Here is a 19,010-nt window from a genome sequence, read left to right as displayed (position 1 = left end):
AGTGTTGTCTATTGTTGCTCAGTAACCAATCAACACAGCACAGAAAACAAATAATAGCCCGTTTACCTTTGGAACTGAAAAAACATTTTTGTTTTTACATACGTTTTACATACAAACATACGTAACAATTTTACACTGACAAATTAATTTAATTAAAATTTAAATAAATAATAAAAATTGTGTTTGTCTAATGTAAATTTAAGCTTCATACTCGCTAAGTATCTTCCTTTTAAAGAGAACAAATTTGGTCAAAGGCTGCTGAACCTCTGTCTAAAAGGCACTTTTGATCAACTATATTGCTCAATTGTTTAGTATTTTTTTGTTTAGTATTTTTCTTTATCTCTTTACTGTAGAAATGTGTATATTCCATAAAAAGTATGACGCTGATCTGTTTCGTGACTTGCAGTACACTCGCGGCGTGTTGTGCTGCATGAGTGTTGCTCCTAATATGAGCGTGCAAGTCGCACGCCTGTATTGGAATTAATAAACTTGCGCGCACAAAAGAAGCAATATATGAACAGCCCTTAGTTATAGCCTCAGCCATAGTTAATCCAGTGTGCGTGCATATTAGCCTTGTTGTACACGCTTGGAACTTTAAACTAGCCCACAATTGGCTTAACTTTGTTTAGTTGCCCTAGTTTTGTTCCATGCAGAAACACAGTGTTGATAATCTTTTACGAATAATTAATCGTGACGAATTAAATCGCGGTTAATAGTGAAATCTGTTAATCGTTGCATCTTTACTCTCAGTGCTTGGTTGTGGTATGAAGGGAATCCATCAGTAAAATATATGCCAATTGGCAGCTCATTCTGCTGTGGCATCCCCTGATAAAGCAGGGAATAAGCCAAAGGAAAGGACATTTTTAGCCATACAAATAACTGTGGCACACAAATGTTTAACAAACATGATAAGACTGCTGTGTTTGCAATAGTTTGCTCATTTTTGTTAATATTTGTTATAAAACATTTGACGAAGCTTAGTCTCTTTATTATTCTGAGATCGCCATGAACCGCCAACTAATGCGACATATGTTTTATGCAGGGGGTGCCCTTCCAGGTGCAACCCATCACTGGGAAACACGCACACACAGTCATTTACTCACAATTTAGCCAATATAGCGTACGTCTTTGTACTGTGGGGGAAACCGGAGCACCCGGAGGAAACCCAGCCGAACACGAAATGCCAACTGACCCAGCCGGGGCTCGGACCAGTGACCTTCTTGCTGTGAGGTGATCGTGCTACCCACTGCACCACCGTGACGCCCCAATATTAGATGTTACAAAATTGTAGATAAACACAAAACACACTCACACACTGTCCTCCAGCTTTGGCCCTAATTTATTAAGGGTCACCACAGCAGAATGAATCATCAATTACTCTGGCATATGTTTTATGCACTCATAAACCCCACACATACAATCACATACAATCTATCATTCACACACACTCATACAATATAGCCAATTTAGTTTGTCCAGTTCACCAGTATGCATGTCTTGTGGTAGAAACTCGTAAACACAGGGAAAACATGCAGAAATGTCACCTGGACCAACTGGGACTCAAGCCAGCGACCAGTAAGGAGATAGTGCTACCCACTGGGCCACCATGCCGCCCCTTAAACACACTTTACTTGCTTGTAGTTTTTATTACCCATAAGTTGGAAACTGTGGAATAGAAGGTGGCACGGTGGGTCAGTGGTAAGCACTGTCGTCTCACAGCAAGAAGATCGCTGGTTCGAGTCCTGGCTGGGTCAGTTGGCATTTCTGTGTGGAGTTTGCATGTTCTCCCTGTGTTTGTGTAGGTTTCCTCCAGGTGCTCCGGTTTGCCCCACAGTCCAAACACATGCGCTATACATGAATTGGGTAAGCTAAATTGGCTGTATTGTGTGTGTGTGTGTGTGTGTGTGTGTGTGTGTGTGTGTGTGCGTGTGTGTGTGTGTGTGTGTGTGTGTGTGTGTGTGTGTGTGTGTGTGTGTGTGTGTGTGTGTGTGTGTGTGTGTGTGTGTGTGTGTGTGTGTGTGTGTGTGTGTGTGTGTGTGCGTGTGTGTGCGTGTTTGTGTGAATGAGAGAGTGTATGAATGTTTCTCGGTACTGGCCTGCATCTGGCTGCTGTGTAGAACACATGCCAGAATAGTTGGCAGTTCATTCTGCTGTGGTGACCTCTGATAAATAAGGGACTAAGCTGAAGGAAAATGAATGAATGACTGTGGAACAGAATTGCAAAAACATCTAGTAAAAAAACACATTGCAGATGCCAGATATAAAGAAAATTATGTACTTTTCCACAACTTCTTAAACTTTTGATTGCAACTTTAAAAAATAATTCATTATCTCTGAAACTTACCTCAGATTTGGTTTTATGTAGTTATTTACATGCATGAAGTTACAAAAAAATACCAGCAGAGGGCCATGCTTAACCCGGATGCCTTTTGTAATGGTTGGCCACTATGTGTCGCTATCTATAATTTTTTTTCTTTGCAGAAATATTTCACTTCTTGGAAATGTCTTAATTTAACCAGTGTTAGACCATTTTGAGTATCTGTACATTGTCATATTCATGTACTTTTACAACCATGTAAGTAGCTTTTCAGCTGTTTGATTATATGTCATTTCTTTTTGATACTCAAAAAAAAAATGTAACGACTACTTTCCTCTTCCGTCTAGTAAAACTGACAGCGACGAGGACGAAGAAGAAGGAGCGAGAGCCCATTAGCTGAGATTTGTTTGACGGAAATGACGAAGTCCATTCTGGCGGCTTTTAGCGCGCTAAGAATTTCATAACAACAGTCTGACGGAGCAGCTGAGAAGCCGGCCAGCAGTGCAGCCCTTTGTCCGCTAAATAAACCTGATCATTTTTATTAAAAAGTGTACAGTTTTTCTTCTCGCTGGCCTTTCTAACTTTACCAGATACCTCAATCATGCACGTGATCAAGAGAGGTAACACTTTTACTCTTCCTTAAAATAACGTTACTGAACTAGAGAAATATATACAAATGTAATGTAATTGCGGTTTATAAAATGTTCTTATCGTAACCATTATTAACCTGTATTATGTCTGTACATCGTGAGCGTTAGTTGAGCTAACGTTATAATTTACAAAATGTTTTGCCGTTAAGAGATGAACGTCAGTCAGTTTAGTCTGTTTAAAATATTGATGAACACCACACATATTTATTGATTGACTGTTATTGGGTTCATTTTTGTAACTGCATAATTTAATATTTGAGAATAACATAATTGCGTCCATCTTGGCAGCAGCCGATGTTCACGTAACGTTAGCTGTTCCCTTTGTTAACTCAAAGTTGGCGCGAATCGCTTCGTTAAAGTAGGTCAAATTTTATTTGACAGTATTTGGCTTGAATATCGAATATTAAGTATATTGTGATTTAATAGACTATGCTAGCTAAAATGTGCAATGCTATACTCGCGAACAGCACATTTTATGGACCTTTCATATTATTTGCGTTTCATATCCTGTTCATGTATCATTGGTTATAGATTTGTACTGTTATTACATTTATATGGTTATCTTTAAATAATTTGTTTTATGACTATATTTTTTTTCACAGATGGGCGCCAGGAGCGTGTAATGTTTGACAAAATCACATCACGCATCCAGAAACTTTGCTATGGACTCAACTCTGACTTTGTTGATCCAGTAAGTTGTGAAATGTCCATCAAGACATCTTAAATTTCAACCTACGTCTAGTGCAATTATTTATTTACTTTTTTTATTTAATGATTTAAGAAAATCCAGTTTTTCTAAAAACTGACCCTAGTTTGAAAGCTCATGTGAGTACTCTCGCTTCTTTTCCTCTGTTGGGCCAGTATTGACAACAGACCGGGTCAAATCAACAGCTTCAGACCTCAATGAGTGGAGAACTCCTCCCCTAACCCCACCCCTCACAGTGACGTCACTAGCTCCATTGAGTGCATTGTGTCTTGACATTTATTGCATTTCCGAGACATGCAATGTCAGTTTGCATATGAAAGTCTGCAAGCAAATGCTATTAAAATTGTTAAGGCAAAAATAGATTAGCAGCATTAAAACCTGCTTTTAACACACCACCACAGAACCGCTCAACACAACTTTACTAGACAAAGGGAAATTGAATGAAAATTGGTTAATCACAACAATTAAACTAAAGTGAGCAGTTTGTATTTACCTTTTAAACTCCAGATTCTACATATGACCAATAGTTTAATACATAAATTGACATCAATTTGTTGTTGTAATTTTTGCAGGTGTAGTGTCCCTCAAAAAAAAAAAAATATATATAATTAGCTTTTAGCATCACGTAAAAACAGACCCAGATATTGATCAGAATCCTTATCACATGATCAGGAGTTATTTCAGGCATGATTAATGGGCAGCATGCGTAACTCTCCTGAGTTAGGTAAATGCTGTTTTTGTTAATGACCACTCCTCAAGCCCTAGTGAGCCCACTTTGACCAAAGGCCCCAAGGCCAAAAATAAATTGCACTTTCCCCAAAATGGATCAGTGATTTATTTATTTTTTTCATGTCACCTTGTGCTTCAGTTTCTCATTAAATCTTCTGCCCAATCAAATGCTCTCTAGTATCTGACATGTCCTGTCACCTTTAAGACATAATTGCCATCTGTGCTTGAGCTCAACCACTCTCACTGGCAGGGCAATGATAAACTTAACTCGATTGCTGTTTTTGGGGGGGTGAGGAGCCGTTTTATGTCCTGCCCTGTCTTCATGTTTCAGTTTAAATTACATCAACAACAACGCACATTTCAAAGCACTTTACAGAATGTTTAAGAGTGGACACCCTAGTAATATTTGTGCCAAGAAGATCATTAGCCTTACAAAGTTCTCATGTATCCAAAACATAATATTAAAAACTCGCACAACATCCAGTCTTCTTTTAGTCCTGTATTATACTGGAGGTAAAATTTTCTAAGAAACCAAATGAGAAGATCTAAACCTAAATGGTTGCAACACGCATGATTTTGCTCTGCAGACTCAGATCACCATGAAGGTGATTCAGGGCCTTTACAGCGGCGTTACTACAGTAGAGCTGGACACACTGGCTGCTGAGATCGCTGCCACCCTCACCACCAAACACCCTGACTATGCCATCCTAGCAGCCCGCATCGCCGTGTCTAACCTGCATAAAGAGACTAAAAAGGTTTTCAGTGGTGAGTTGCGACAACCATTGATTTAACTTCAATGATTTAACTTCAGTTGAATTACAGTGTTTATAAAAACTTGCCTTCTTCCATCAACAGAGGTTATGGAGGATCTCTACAACTACGTCAATCCCCTGAACAGCCGCCACTCGCCTATGATCTCCAAGGAGACGCTTGATATTGTTTTGGCCAACAAAGATGTAAATATGCACATTTACACCAGCCACAAAGTGATTTGTTTATTTATTATTTTTTAAAATCTAATGTAGAATTAACATTATTTTTCTTTATTCTAGCGCCTGAACTCAGCCATCATTTATGACAGGGATTTCTCTTACAACTTCTTTGGCTTCAAGGTAATTCTAAAATAAGAGAAATTGCTAGTTTGAATTCATAAGCGATGCTAATCTCAGTTTTAACCTTTCTTTTAGACATTGGAGCGCTCATATCTGCTGAAGATCAATGGAAAGGGTAAGTCATTAATGGGTCTTAGGAAATTTAGACATGCAGTTCTGCGAATCAATTCTCTTAATCAAAGCAACTTTATACTTCTACACTGAATATTTGCAGTAGGTCCAGTGTATCCTTAAGGTTGATTTATACTTCTGCATTGAATGATCACCAAAACTCACGGCGCATGCGTCTATTTTTCTGCGCTGTGTTGCTCTGGCAATAAAACCTCAGAAATAAAAAAAAAAACACAAAAAAAACACCTATCAAGTTGACCAATCACAAAGCTTTCAATATGCATGGTGACATAGTTAAAAAAATTGAGAGGTGTGTGTGTGTCAGGGTTGGCAACTGCAAATGATGTGCTGGCTCATCCATGTGCACTAATCACAGAATTATTTATCAGGCTTTAGCTACATCTCATAACTATTTCCAAATCCTGATGTGCAGCTTTAAACAAGATGTCTACATGTCACCAGAAGAATAGGGATGAGAAACAAAAAATTGACACATCGTGATTTTTAAAAAAAATTTCCCTAATGATTCTGAATCAGTTCTCAGTTTAAATTAGATATGCCGGCCTGTGTGAGTTAAAAGCAAAGAAATAAGCATTGACGGGTATGCGTTCATATGCTGCCAAACAACACAATTCAGAAGTCCACATGTGTTTGTTGAAATAAACACAGCACATTTTACAATAAAATGGTAATTACCTAAATTACCAAAAGATGCCTTATTACCAAAACATGCCTTATGACACTTTGAAGTGGGGTTGAATAAATGTGTAATCTGCATTTTGTGCATGTAAACAGATGGCTTTTTAGAGTTGTTGCTTGGTAATGCAAAATAAATACAGCATCTCCCATTTTCAAAAAAAAAAAAAAGTCCCGCATAAATGGTAAGATAATATAAACATAAAATTAACTGGGAGGAAAATGGTAATTCTCACTAGGAAATGTTGTGGCTTCTTAAACAGCCTGAGGCATGTATATCAATTACTTTAAGTGATATAAGTCTGTGTTTTTGCATGAATGCTAATGCCGTTCCGGCTAATGTAGAACCTGACCTAAAGTACATGCAAATGATAGGGAGTGGCCAGTGAGTCATACAAGAGTCCATTGTTCTGATTGACTTGCGATTATCGGGGTTTTACATTTGCTGTATTTACATTAGAACGAGGAAACCATAGTGAGGCTCACCGTATGCTCATTTCTATACTGAACTATCATTATTCGACTATGCCTAGGTATATCCAGATTGTATTTGTAGGGCACATATATGATTTCTAGAATGTCGTGTTTGGCTGGATTCAGGATGTTGTTCAAATATCTGCCGCACCAAGTTGTTAGCGCACTCTTTCAGTGTGTAAATCAATGCAGATAGGGTGGCATTAATGGGATGCATGGACACTTGACTACAACAAAATCACGTCATGTTATTGCACAGTCCATTACAGATGAGTTAAGGCTTTCGGCTTGTTCTGCAAATGCAGGTTGTGAATGAAAGCGAACTACTGCACGAGCAAATTGTTGCAAACTAATTAAAAATTGTAAATCTAAATCAGCCAAGAAAATTGCAATTGGTACGTCTGTACCAGTAACTGTTCTGTAACTAAATATCATGATGACACAATATTGTACCCAAGGCACGGAGCTTATTTGCAATTTAAAGCGACAGCAGCATCAAGCATCACTCAAAAAAGGCACATTTACATCAGGGTATAATAATGTCCATGAGGTATTTTAAGCAGAAACTTCAGCCACATTCTGGAGACGCATAACACTTATATTACATCTATGCAAAACAGTCAAATTGTGAAACGAGTAAACAAGGAGGGCAGGAAAAGAGTGACGACGATCTAAAGAACAGACCAAAGTTTGCTTTCATTTCCAGTGAGAGAAATGCAAATGAGATGAACAAAAAAGACTAACCTGAACAACTGAAGCAAAGATTCTTATACCTTGAGTGCTTTTTGTTTTCAGTTGCCGAGCGGCCGCAGCACATGCTGATGAGGGTGTCCGTAGGCATTCATAAGGAAGACATTGCGGCTGCTATCGAAACCTACAACCTGCTGTCTGAGAAGTGGTTCACTCATGCTTCTCCTACTCTGTTTAATGCGGGCACCAACCGGCCTCAGCTCTCCAGGTAAACACTAAGAACAGTAACGCTGCAATTAGACACAAGAGGGCAGAATTTCTAAATTAATGTTTAATTGATGTAATACAAACCAGTGCTTCTTTTTTTTAAATGTGTAGTTGCTTCCTGCTTGCTATGAAAGATGACAGCATTGAGGGCATCTATGACACCCTGAAGCAGTGTGCGCTCATCTCCAAGTCTGCCGGTGGCATCGGGGTGGCAGTGAGCTGCATTAGAGCCACTGGCAGCTACATTGCAGGAGTGAGTGTTCTCTGATTTTAAATTTGCTTCACTGTAAGGCTTTTTGATATGAGCAAATGATCATGATTAAATTCATACGATTAATTAATCTCTGTTGATATTTAATAATTATTACTATGCATGTCAAATCTCATTTAAAGACAGCGTACAAGCCTTTGTTAATTTAAACTACTTTTATTATTATCAAAACATCACAAACACCTCAACCAAATGAACATTTTGCAGATATGGGGTACAGTATTCATAATAATATGAAAACTTAATCTTTTTGCCAGCCTTCATCCTATGCTAAATAATTTTATTGATTTATGTTTGGTAAAACAGAAGCTGTAAAATTGTATTTAAACATCCTGTTTTTTATTTCTTTAATTTAGGTGTCATCTATATCATTTAGGTCAGGGTTGTCCAAACTCAGTCCTGGAGGGCAGGTGTCCTGCATATTTTAGTTCCTACTGCAATTAAACACACCTGAACCAGCTAATCAAGCTCTATATATACTGGAAACTTTCAGGGAGGTGTTGAAGGTAAACTATGCAGGACACTGGCCCCCCAGGACTGAGTTTAACACCCCTGATTGAGGTCTTCGTAATCATTGGTAATACTCGGTTACCTGCATAAGTACCTCATCATTGCAATGTTGAAATGTAAAGTGTGAAAAGCGTTAGGCTGAATATGTTGAGTACAAATTCAGGTGCTTTTAAACAACTATTACAGTTTTTATATTTCATTACTCCTTTATTACAGTTTACACGTCTACATTAAAAGTGTGATTGGGGATGCTGCTAATATTTGATTTACCGTTAACTGAAATAATTGTGTTTTTTTTTTTTTTATCTGATTCATGGTATCTGTTGAACTGTTAAATGGTATTGATGGTTTCAGTTAAACAACAGATTGCTTTGATTTAGTGTACAACCAACAAACCAACCTTTTTTCAATATGGAAAATTACAGTTATTAATAGTTTTTATAAAAAATCCATTCTTGATCTTTCCATAACACCTCACCAAACCGAGACTTTTATTTTATAGCTATATAACCTACAAAACATGTTTGCAAATCAGTGTAATACTATATGTAAACGAAATTAGTACATGCTAAAGTAACATGTAGCCTCCTTTAAAAGTCAACATATGCACCTTTTTATCTCGTTCCTAATCTAAGCGCAGTCGCAGCAGTGTCGGCGGGGTCTTAAAGTGTTAAAAGTTGATAAATCAATTGAGAAAATTAAGGCCCTTAAAAGAAATTTAGAAAGTCGTAATCTTGTTTTTACGAGGTCTTAAATTTTGTTCAAGCAATGTCCAAAGTATTTGACTTCAAAAAAGCATAAATATATTTATTTTCCTCCTAATATTAACAACGGTGTGCTCGATCCACACGATTGCTTCGGGCCGGGGCCTCTCCGGCCAAGCTCCTCCGTCCGGGTGATGTCCCGTAACGCGGGAAGGTGATAAATGCAAGCTTGCATACTCCTTGTTAGAGGAAGACAAGTTTAAACGGTGACTGAAGCCTGTCGCTGAAAACAACCACATTTATTATTTCAAGCTTTGTTTCTTCTGAGCTTGTCTGAGTTCTGTTGCATGTTGTGCTCCATTGATTTATTTAACTACAACTGTTTATTAGCAACTGTTTATTAAGTTAAAGGTTTGATACTGATTAGAACTTAGTGGCGATGAGGTCTTAAAATATTCTGAGAAGGTCTTTAAAAGGAAAAGGTATTGAAATTACCTTTTAGGATTCCTGCATATAAACTGGACCGGTTAATATTTGGTTAACATGCGGCGGTTTATCGGTTTGGAAAATTAACCAAAATGAGACTCCATAAATGTGATGCATCTTTCTCACAACTCTATGGTACAGTTACTGGTACAATGGTATATTACATGGAAGAACCTTCTAGCTGAATTTTTCTATTTGTCAGTGACTTACTTTGAAACATGAACATTATATCAAGCAATAATTGTTTTATCAAGTGAATGTTCTTTTGCAATAATTATCATTTATAGTTCAATCACCCAAATCATACTATTAGACTCAACATTTGGATTTACTTCATGTCTTGTCATTTAGACAAATGGTAACTCAAATGGCCTGGTTCCTATGCTCCGTGTCTACAACAACACCGCACGCTATGTGGACCAAGGGGGAAATAAGGTAACGTGTTTGCAAAATGTGACTTGTGTAAAAGCAGTGCCTTGGGTTGGAAGACTGACTTTTCTTCTCCTCCTTCAGAGACCAGGAGCTTTTGCCATGTACCTGGAGCCTTGGCATTTTGACATTTTCGACTTCCTAGAGCTTAAAAAGAACACTGGTAAAGAGGAGCAGAGAGCCAGAGATCTGTTTTACGCCCTCTGGATTCCTGATCTCTTCATGAAGCGAGTGGAGACCAATGGGGTGAGCATACTTTAACATGTAATGTCAACTGCTTTATACAGAATACTTCAAGGATGGAAGATTAGGAGACATTTGAACACATTTTAGCTAGTTGCTAAGAAAATATTTGAATTTAATCGAAATTAATATACGGAAACAAAATTAACTATGGTATTAATGTGTAAAATAATAATTATTCATACATGTAAAAAAGAAAAAAAAAAAAGAAAATAATAAACTATTTTAAAACTCACTCTTAAGTTTGTACAGCTTTATTAGCTTTTACCAGAAAAATGCTATTAATGCTTATCGGGCAAATTGCTAGTGCACCAATGCTAGCTATAATTGAAAGGTGGGGGAAATTTGACCTTTTAGTTGTAATCTTAGATCTTTTAACTACAAAAACTCATGAGTGACTCTTATTTGATCTTATAGGATTGGTCTCTGATGTGCCCAAATGACTGTCCCGGCCTGGATGAGTGCTGGGGAGAGGAGTTTGAGAAGCTCTATGCAAAGTATGTCTACACAATCTATTCCTAAATATGACAACATCTATTAGTATCTGTGTTTATTAATCCATCCAATGATTGTTTTTGTTCAAGATATGAGCAGGAGGGCAGAGCAAAGCGTGTGGTTAAGGCTCAGCAGCTTTGGTATGCCATCATCGAGTCTCAGACTGAGACCGGCACACCATACATGCTTTACAAAGACGCCTGCAACCGCAAGAGCAACCAGCAGAACCTGGGCACCATCAAATGCAGCAATTTGTGCACAGAGATTGTTGAGTACACCAGTGCCGATGAGGTAAGAGTTTTGAGCTACGAAATGACAATTAATAGAGTAGATGCACATAAAGACTGTTTATTTCCACATTAAATCTAATAATTTAATAAGTCACTGTATTCACGATAGTCTCTGGGCTTACTGCATCCCAGACCCAATTATAACCATTTTTTATAAATAGGTGAATTACTTTGTTCATCTAAGATTAAACATGAATATAAATTAGAGCTGCACAATACTGGGAAAGTATGTGATATAACATGCTATTTTTATTGGCTGTTTTTATAATGGTATTAAATCAAAATGGGTAAATAATCTAATTGATTGTCATCCATACTAAACAAAACTGTCAAGCTCCAAGCATGTGGTCTTTAAAACACTGAATCAGATGCAGATATTCTGACTCTGATTGGCTGTTGTCATTTTCCTCTCTCGTCTCCACTTCTGCCATTAGCATCTAGTTTCAGCTCTGGGTTCACCTTTTGGCCAATAGTTGAACAGCATGTACTGGGGAGGTGGGGATATGGATAATAAAGCCCCATATGATTGAGTTGTTCACTGTATAAAAATAACATTTTGAAATATTTAATGTATCAGTTCTCGTCCTCCAAATCTAAAGAGGCCCAAAAATCCATATTGGTGCATCCCTAGCTTTTTCAATAGATTATGCAGCCCTAAAAAAATAACTATTACAAACATGCTTGTCAATAGTATCACAGCACAATGCAAGCATAAACTACTGTTGTTGGTTGTTTTCTTTTGGCATTTGATTGCGGGTTTGGTCCCAGAAAGTGTTTAATCCATTTCTCTTGTTGCAGGTGGCAGTTTGCAACCTGGCCTCCATTGCACTTAACATGTACGTCACCTCAGAGCGAACATTCGACTTCCAGAAGTTGGCCTCTGTTACGAAGGTCATTGTGAAGAACCTGAACAAGATCATTGATATCAACTACTACCCAGTTAAAGAGGTAAAGTACCGTTCATTCCACATTACAGTGATTAAAAATGAAAATGTACTCGCTATCCAGTTTTTTTTTTCTGTTGAACACAAAGGAGGAAGGTCTTTTGAAGATTGCATATTGAATTCAATGGTTTTAGCTTTTCAGCAGTCTGAAATATACCTTCCTTTGTGTTCAGCAGAAGAAACCAATTTGAGCGAGAAGCATTGATATTTACTCCTCCTTCAGAAAGCACGTTGAACTGACCTTCGTTAGTCAAGCAGTCCAACGTAAAATGAGTTTTACCCACAAACATAATCCTATTCTGACACTCCTCAGTACATTTCCTACAAAAATGAGTAAGTGGCTCGAATGTTACAAGTCTACGAAGCTCCAACGACACGCATGCTACTACGAGTAAACAGAAACGTTGAGTTGCTGCTGGGGTGCTGTGGGTTGCTTTGTTCACACATGGCATTCTTTTCCAATGCGCTACTTTTCTATTGGTTTTCAATGTAAACACGCACTTGACAAACTTGTATGACTGCTTTGCTAACATGTCATGCCTTTTGAGTCATGACTGCCACATTTTTTAGACTCTGTCAAGTTGAAATTCCTCCATCAGAGATGAATCCTTTTATCAACGCTTACATTTTAAAAAAGTGGCAAAAGGAATGGGATGCATTAGAAAACAATAAACTACATGAAATCCAACCTGAAGTTTCACACAGAATTTTAAGACATTTTAAGAATCGATTTGATCAAGTAGTTTTTACCAGATGTCGTATTGGGCATACGAGAATTACACATGGTTTTTTGCTCCAAGGTGAAAACCCTACTCGGTGTTTGTGCTGCAAAACTCATCTTACTGTAAAACATATTTTACTGGACTGTCCTGCTTTTACTGATTCCTGAAGGACTTTTTATGAAATTAACTCTTTTAAGGACATTTTTGACAAAGTGAAACAAGAAAAGATTTTAGAATTTTTATCATGTATTAACACAAAAAATCTTATTTAATTTATGTTTTATTTTGTTTGTTAATTTTTAAATTGTATATTTATTGTTGAAAGATTCCTGCCATGAAGATAGCCTTGGTTGCTGACATGGCACTAAATAAAAAAAATACATACATAGACTCTGTCAAGTTGAAAAATCAAAATTGTTTACAACTTTTGGTTAGTTATATCATGGCATCGGAAGCGCTCATTGTGGCTTTGTCCAGATATCCTGAGTTATACCATGTATCTTCAAATGCTCATCATAACATGTTGTTTACTTATTTCTAATGTGTCGTTATTGCATCACGTTCATAATATCACGTCATGTGGACCTCGTGCTAAGCTGTCCTTCAAGATTGATTTGCTGTGAATGAGCCCTAGGGACATTACTACTTAAATACCATTGCCTTCATTACTAGAGGAACGAAATCTTAGCTTACCAAGACAAAAAATGACTAGTCCTGAATATAGCCCTTAAACACAGAATAAATTCAGATTTCATTATTTGTCCCCTTTAAAAAAAAAAAAAAAAAAAAAAGAAGTATACTTTGGGGTGTAGTTTTGTAATGACTACAGAGTTGAATCGTCTTTCCCTCGCTCTATATTTATATAACAGGCTGAGAACTCCAACAAGCGCCACCGGCCCATCGGGATCGGCGTTCAGGGTCTGGCCGATGCCTTCATCCTCATGCGTTTCCCATTTGAGAGTGCGGAGGCTCAACTCCTCAACACGCAGATCTTTGAGACCATCTATTACGCTGCTCTGGAGTCCAGCTGTGAGCTCGCTGCTGAATACGGCCCGTATCAAACCTACGCCGGCTGTCCTGTCAGCAAGGGTGTAAGTTGGGAGTATTGTATAGATGACTGATGCTAGGTGTGCTTTATAAAGCTGTAATTGTTGCTGGTGTGTTTTCACAGATCTTGCAGTATGATATGTGGGAAAAGACACCTACAGACTTGTGGGACTGGGCAGCGCTTAAGGAGAAGATTGCAAAGTATGTAACCATTTGTTTTAGTTTTCTACCTTTTATAGATGGATATAATAGTTTTTTTCTTTACACAGATCTATAAAATTTGTATGGATAAAATTTAGTTTGTAAAATTAAAAGTATATATTTTTGTAAATTGTAATTTCATTGGAAGATTATATTTATTTATATATAAAATTTTACATGCGTGTATAACTATATACAGATTCAAGAACTTCTATATTTTTTAAAGTCTTGACATTTATATTTGTAATTTATTTTGTAAGGTCTACTTTTGTATTGTAATTTTATATAAATTGAATTATGCTTTTTAAATTAGCATTTAAAAAAAATACACTTAATATAAATTGCGTTTTAGGTTTTAGTTTAAAATCTAGATATGCATACTTCATAAAGTTTTCTATTACAGACCTATTTAAATGTGTAGTGAATCGACAGTGCTAAGGGGAAAAATTAAGTTTGAAGAATTTTATAAATGTATATTTTAAAATTATAATATTTTTATTGAAAAATTATATTTAATTACACTGTAAAACCCAACAGTCAACTTTATAAAATGAAATGTATAGTTAACTCTATTTACTGAAAGTGATTTCTACTTATTTGAAAAGAGTTTTAAACTCTGTGATGAAGGTAATGAGTTAAATACCTCAAAGTTCAACTTAAATGGATTAAGTTCACATTACTCGTATAGATCAGTTTAACTAAAATGGTTTGTAGCAATCAGTTTCCTCAAATGGTTTGAGTTGCATTAACTTATTGGGTTTTACAGTACTCTGTTGGTTTGAGTTCTCTTCATTTATTGGGTTTCACTGTGCTTAAATTGTATTGTTTACCCAAATGGATTAAGTTCACAGCACTCATCAGGATTAGTTTTTGAACTTGAATTCACTGTAAAAAGCAATTACTTAAAGTGAGTAAACCCAGTGCCTTAAGATTGGCAAGTTGATTTAACTTTAACTTACAAAATGTAAAATGTTTCTGTTGTAACTTGGAAATATTGAGTTCACTTAATATTTAGAATTATGCACAGTTTGTTTATTTAGTCATTTTAAGGGAATGCTTATTCAACATTTTTTAAAGTAAAATCAACTATCACTTGTCACTGTTATTTTGCAATCGGTTTCTTCAAATGGAGTTACCTTACCTTTTTGGATGGTACAGTGGATGTGTGTATAACGCAAGTCTACATAATGTGTTTTTAATAAAATGATATGTTATATGTTGTAATGTCTACTCTTGTATTCTAATCGTATATGAAATGTAATTATATACTTTTAAAAATAAGCTGCATTTTAGGTTATACAGGGTATCTGTGGGCTCTTAAAGTCTTAAATTTACAGAAATATTGTGGTGTTGTTGTTTTTTTAAGAGGTCTTAATTTTCCTTTGTATTGCTACCCAATCAGGGTAAACTTTATTTACAAATAGCATTGTTACTTTCCTTATAGGAACATTTGTTTAAAAGTTCTATTTATTAGATTACTATTAAATGTATAAAAAAAAATTTGATTGGGCAAGTGAAAATCTTTTTTTCAACTGGGATATGCGAAAAAATCCTTGAAATTTTAGCCCAGTATAAGTCTAACATTTATTCATAATGGTCTAATAAATGTCAGTCTTAAATTTAACTAGGTGAGACCTGCAGAAACCCTGTTATATTTGAAAATATAGTATAGTAGAAGCAGTTTTCAAATTATAATGTATAGCAGATGAATAAATGTTTCTTTAGAGTTTTTATATAGCAAATCTATACTTATGTTTCAGTTATTTTTACCTACCATATTTTTTGTTGTTGTACGATATGCACCAAAACACATCGCGCTAAACATTTTATGCCACTCATTATATAATGCTAGAATAACAATATAATATCACATCACAAGTACACTCTTCCAAAGAACACCTATTTTATAGTTAAGAATATTCAATTTAATTGTAGTCATTTTTACAATTTAGTAATTAGGAATTGGAATCAGAATGTGAAAATGCATATCCTAAATAAATAATAATGTTAACAAAAAACTGCAAGGTAAAGAGTAACAGGCTGCGACCTGTGCTACCAGATATATTTTCATTTTTCAGACAACCACATGAACATATACTAGAGTCATTTATCGGACATGCTATATAGTGTTTTTACTGACACCTCCAATGGAGATAGATGTTGCACAATCAGCTCAAATGTTGCTAGAATTGGGTTTTTTTATATATATATTTATATATATATATATATATATATATATATATATATATATATATATATATATATATATATATATATATATATATATATATATATATATATATATATATATATATATATATATACATACATACATACATACATACATACATACATACATACATACATACATACATACATACATACATACATACATACATACATACATACATACATACATTGCATCACCAAAAATGATTGGGGTCTTGTCCATGTGTTGTGCGATAAGTCGATATATTGATTATTGTGACGGGCCTAATTGTAATTCTGTATTTACTGTTGGCATGTAGGATATTGATTGTATGCCTCACTCGTTGTTTTTCAGGCATGGGGTGCGTAACAGTCTGCTGCTGGCCCCAATGCCCACTGCCTCCACAGCTCAGATTCTGGGCAACAACGAATCCATTGAGCCGTACACCAGCAACATCTACACCCGCAGGGTCCTGTCTGGAGAGTTTCAGGTCAGCCTGACGCTACTTAACATCTGCACTGTAAACGCGCATCTATATGCATAATTAACCAGTGAGTTATGTTTACCTCCAGATCGTGAACCCGCATCTTCTCAAAGACCTCACAGAACGAGGACTCTGGAACGAGGAAATGAAAAACCAGATCATCGCTCAGAACGGATCCATCCAGGTTAGTTAACGTTCCTACTTCACAGAAGTCTCCTCAACTTTTACTGTTTACCTCACTTTCTGAATGTCCTTTTGCAGACCATTCCCGCAATCCCTGATGACCTGAAGGAGCTGTATAAGACAGTGTGGGAGATTTCTCAGAAGACCATTTTAAAGATGGCTGCAGATCGAGGAGCCTACATTGACCAGAGCCAGTCGCTCAACATCCACATCGCTGAGCCAAACTACGGCAAACTCACCAGCATGCACTTCTACGGCTGGAAGCAGGTAAACCAGAGGCTAGTCTAGTGCTCAAGTATCTATACTTTATCAAACTATTTAGTTTTACGCTTGGAAATGCGATTATGGTGTTTGACTTTAACTGTTAAAGCAGCTGTCTGAGGTGCGTTTCCCAAACAAAGACAGAACTCGCGGCTGAACTATTGTAATTTGATGCATCGTTTGGAAAAGAACAATGTAGTGATGAGTGTTTCCCAAAACTGTAGTTTCTGTTGCAGATCTATTGTTTGAACCACGTTAGTTATATCTAGAATTTTTACTGTTCTCCACAGGGTCTTAAAACAGGCATGTACTACCTAAGAACTAAACCGGCTGCAAACCCCATCCAGTTCACCCTCAACAAAGAGAAGCTGAAGGAGACACAGAAAACGACCAGCAGTGAAGACGAGGAAACCAAAGAGCGTAATAAAGCTGCGATGGTGTGTTCACTGGAGAACCGTGACGAGTGTCTGATGTGCGGATCATAAACTCAACTCCTGCACTCGGACACAATCAATAGCATCATTTATTCATTTGCAACTTGTACAGTATTAAACCTTTTTTAAATGGCCATGGTGAAGTACAGAATTATTCATATTAATTAACTTTCCCTTTTGTATGCGAATAATATAGTGTACATTTGGGAATTATATTTTTGGATGGGGGTGTGTGTGTCACTTTTGCAACTTTGTTAAATAAATAACTGAAAAGTAATGTGAGTTTCATTTATTAGCATGACATGTAAGTAAGGGGTAATGTACATCCACCTAGTCTTTGTTCTTACATAATCAAGCTTGACAGGATGTTGTTTTAGACTGAATTACTTTATTCTTTGTAAACAACTTGCTGGAAATGCTTTGTGCCAAGTAGCTGTGTAATAAGCAGAACAAAGTAAAGAATGAAACGATTAACAATAATCTGAAAAGTAATTTACAAATTTTATTTTAATGAACTGTAAAGCCTGCAAAAAAAAAAGCGAGTTAACCTAAACTAACTTCCCTGTTTAGTCACAAGATGGCGCCAAGCAGTCAAAAACAGCGGTGACCGATAATGAGGATGTGATTTAGCAAGTTCAGTCACACATACATGGTCACGACAAAAATTTGTATTGTCATCTAAAATGCAGTAAGTAGTTTATCCCTTTGTCTTCCATGAACCTCTGTGTGAAGAGAAGTGTCAAGCTGACTTAAGCAAAAAAGATAATTCGCTCCCAAGCTGTTTTCATATTAACGTCGAGTTTTTTTCTTCACTTTTGCGGTCACACTTAACCAACTGAAGTTAAGTAAAACGTTTGTTTTTTTTAACGGAGGAAAAAATAAAATAAGCCCTTAAAGTTCTTTAAAAAAAAAAAAAAGTGTAATTAACATTTTTACAACCAGTTTAAGCAAAGTATCGCCCATATACACTGTCCAGTCACTTTATTAGGTACACCTGTCCAACTGCTAACGAAAATTTCTAATCAGCCAATCACATAATGGCAATCTGCTGTAGTTCAGAATGGGCAAGAAAGGTGATTTATGTAACTGACATAGTTGATCTCAAGAGAAGAATGGCCAGACTGGTTCGAGGTATGCAGATGAGCATCTCTGAACGCACAACACGTCCAACCGTGAGGCGGATGAGCTACAGCAGCAGAACACCATAACGGGTGCCACTCCAGTCACTTAAGTACAGGAAACGAGCTACAGTCTTGATTTCTGCTGTGTCATTCGGATGGTAGGGTCAGAATTTGACGTCAGCAACATGAAAGCATGGATCTATCCTGCCTACCGGTTCAAGGTG

General features: G+C 36.5%; 1 protein-coding gene across 2 annotated transcripts; it reads left to right on the top strand.

Annotated features, from left to right (window-relative positions):
* Positions 1-2,750: 2,750 nt before the first annotated feature.
* rrm1 (ribonucleotide reductase M1 polypeptide) lies at positions 2,751-17,942 on the top strand. Of its 2 annotated transcripts, none has more exon segments than NM_131455.2 (19): positions 2,751-2,937; positions 3,570-3,658; positions 4,990-5,167; positions 5,258-5,358; positions 5,455-5,514; positions 5,590-5,629; positions 7,591-7,753; positions 7,864-8,005; positions 10,075-10,158; positions 10,237-10,398; positions 10,813-10,892; positions 10,980-11,181; positions 11,979-12,128; positions 13,716-13,937; positions 14,018-14,094; positions 16,658-16,793; positions 16,876-16,971; positions 17,049-17,237; positions 17,522-17,942. In NM_131455.2, coding segments are annotated over 19 exon segments (2,385 nt in total). In that variant the 5' UTR covers positions 2,751-2,918; the 3' UTR covers positions 17,717-17,942.
* The last annotated feature ends 1,068 nt before the right edge of the window (positions 17,943-19,010 follow it).

The sequence above is a fragment of the Danio rerio genome, chromosome 21 (assembly GCF_049306965.1).
Source record: "Danio rerio strain Tuebingen ecotype United States chromosome 21, GRCz12tu, whole genome shotgun sequence".
Classification (NCBI taxonomy): Eukaryota; Metazoa; Chordata; class Actinopteri; order Cypriniformes; family Danionidae; genus Danio; species Danio rerio.
The sequence above is the reverse complement of the archived record's forward strand: the minus strand, read 5'-3'. Positions and strand labels throughout refer to the sequence as shown.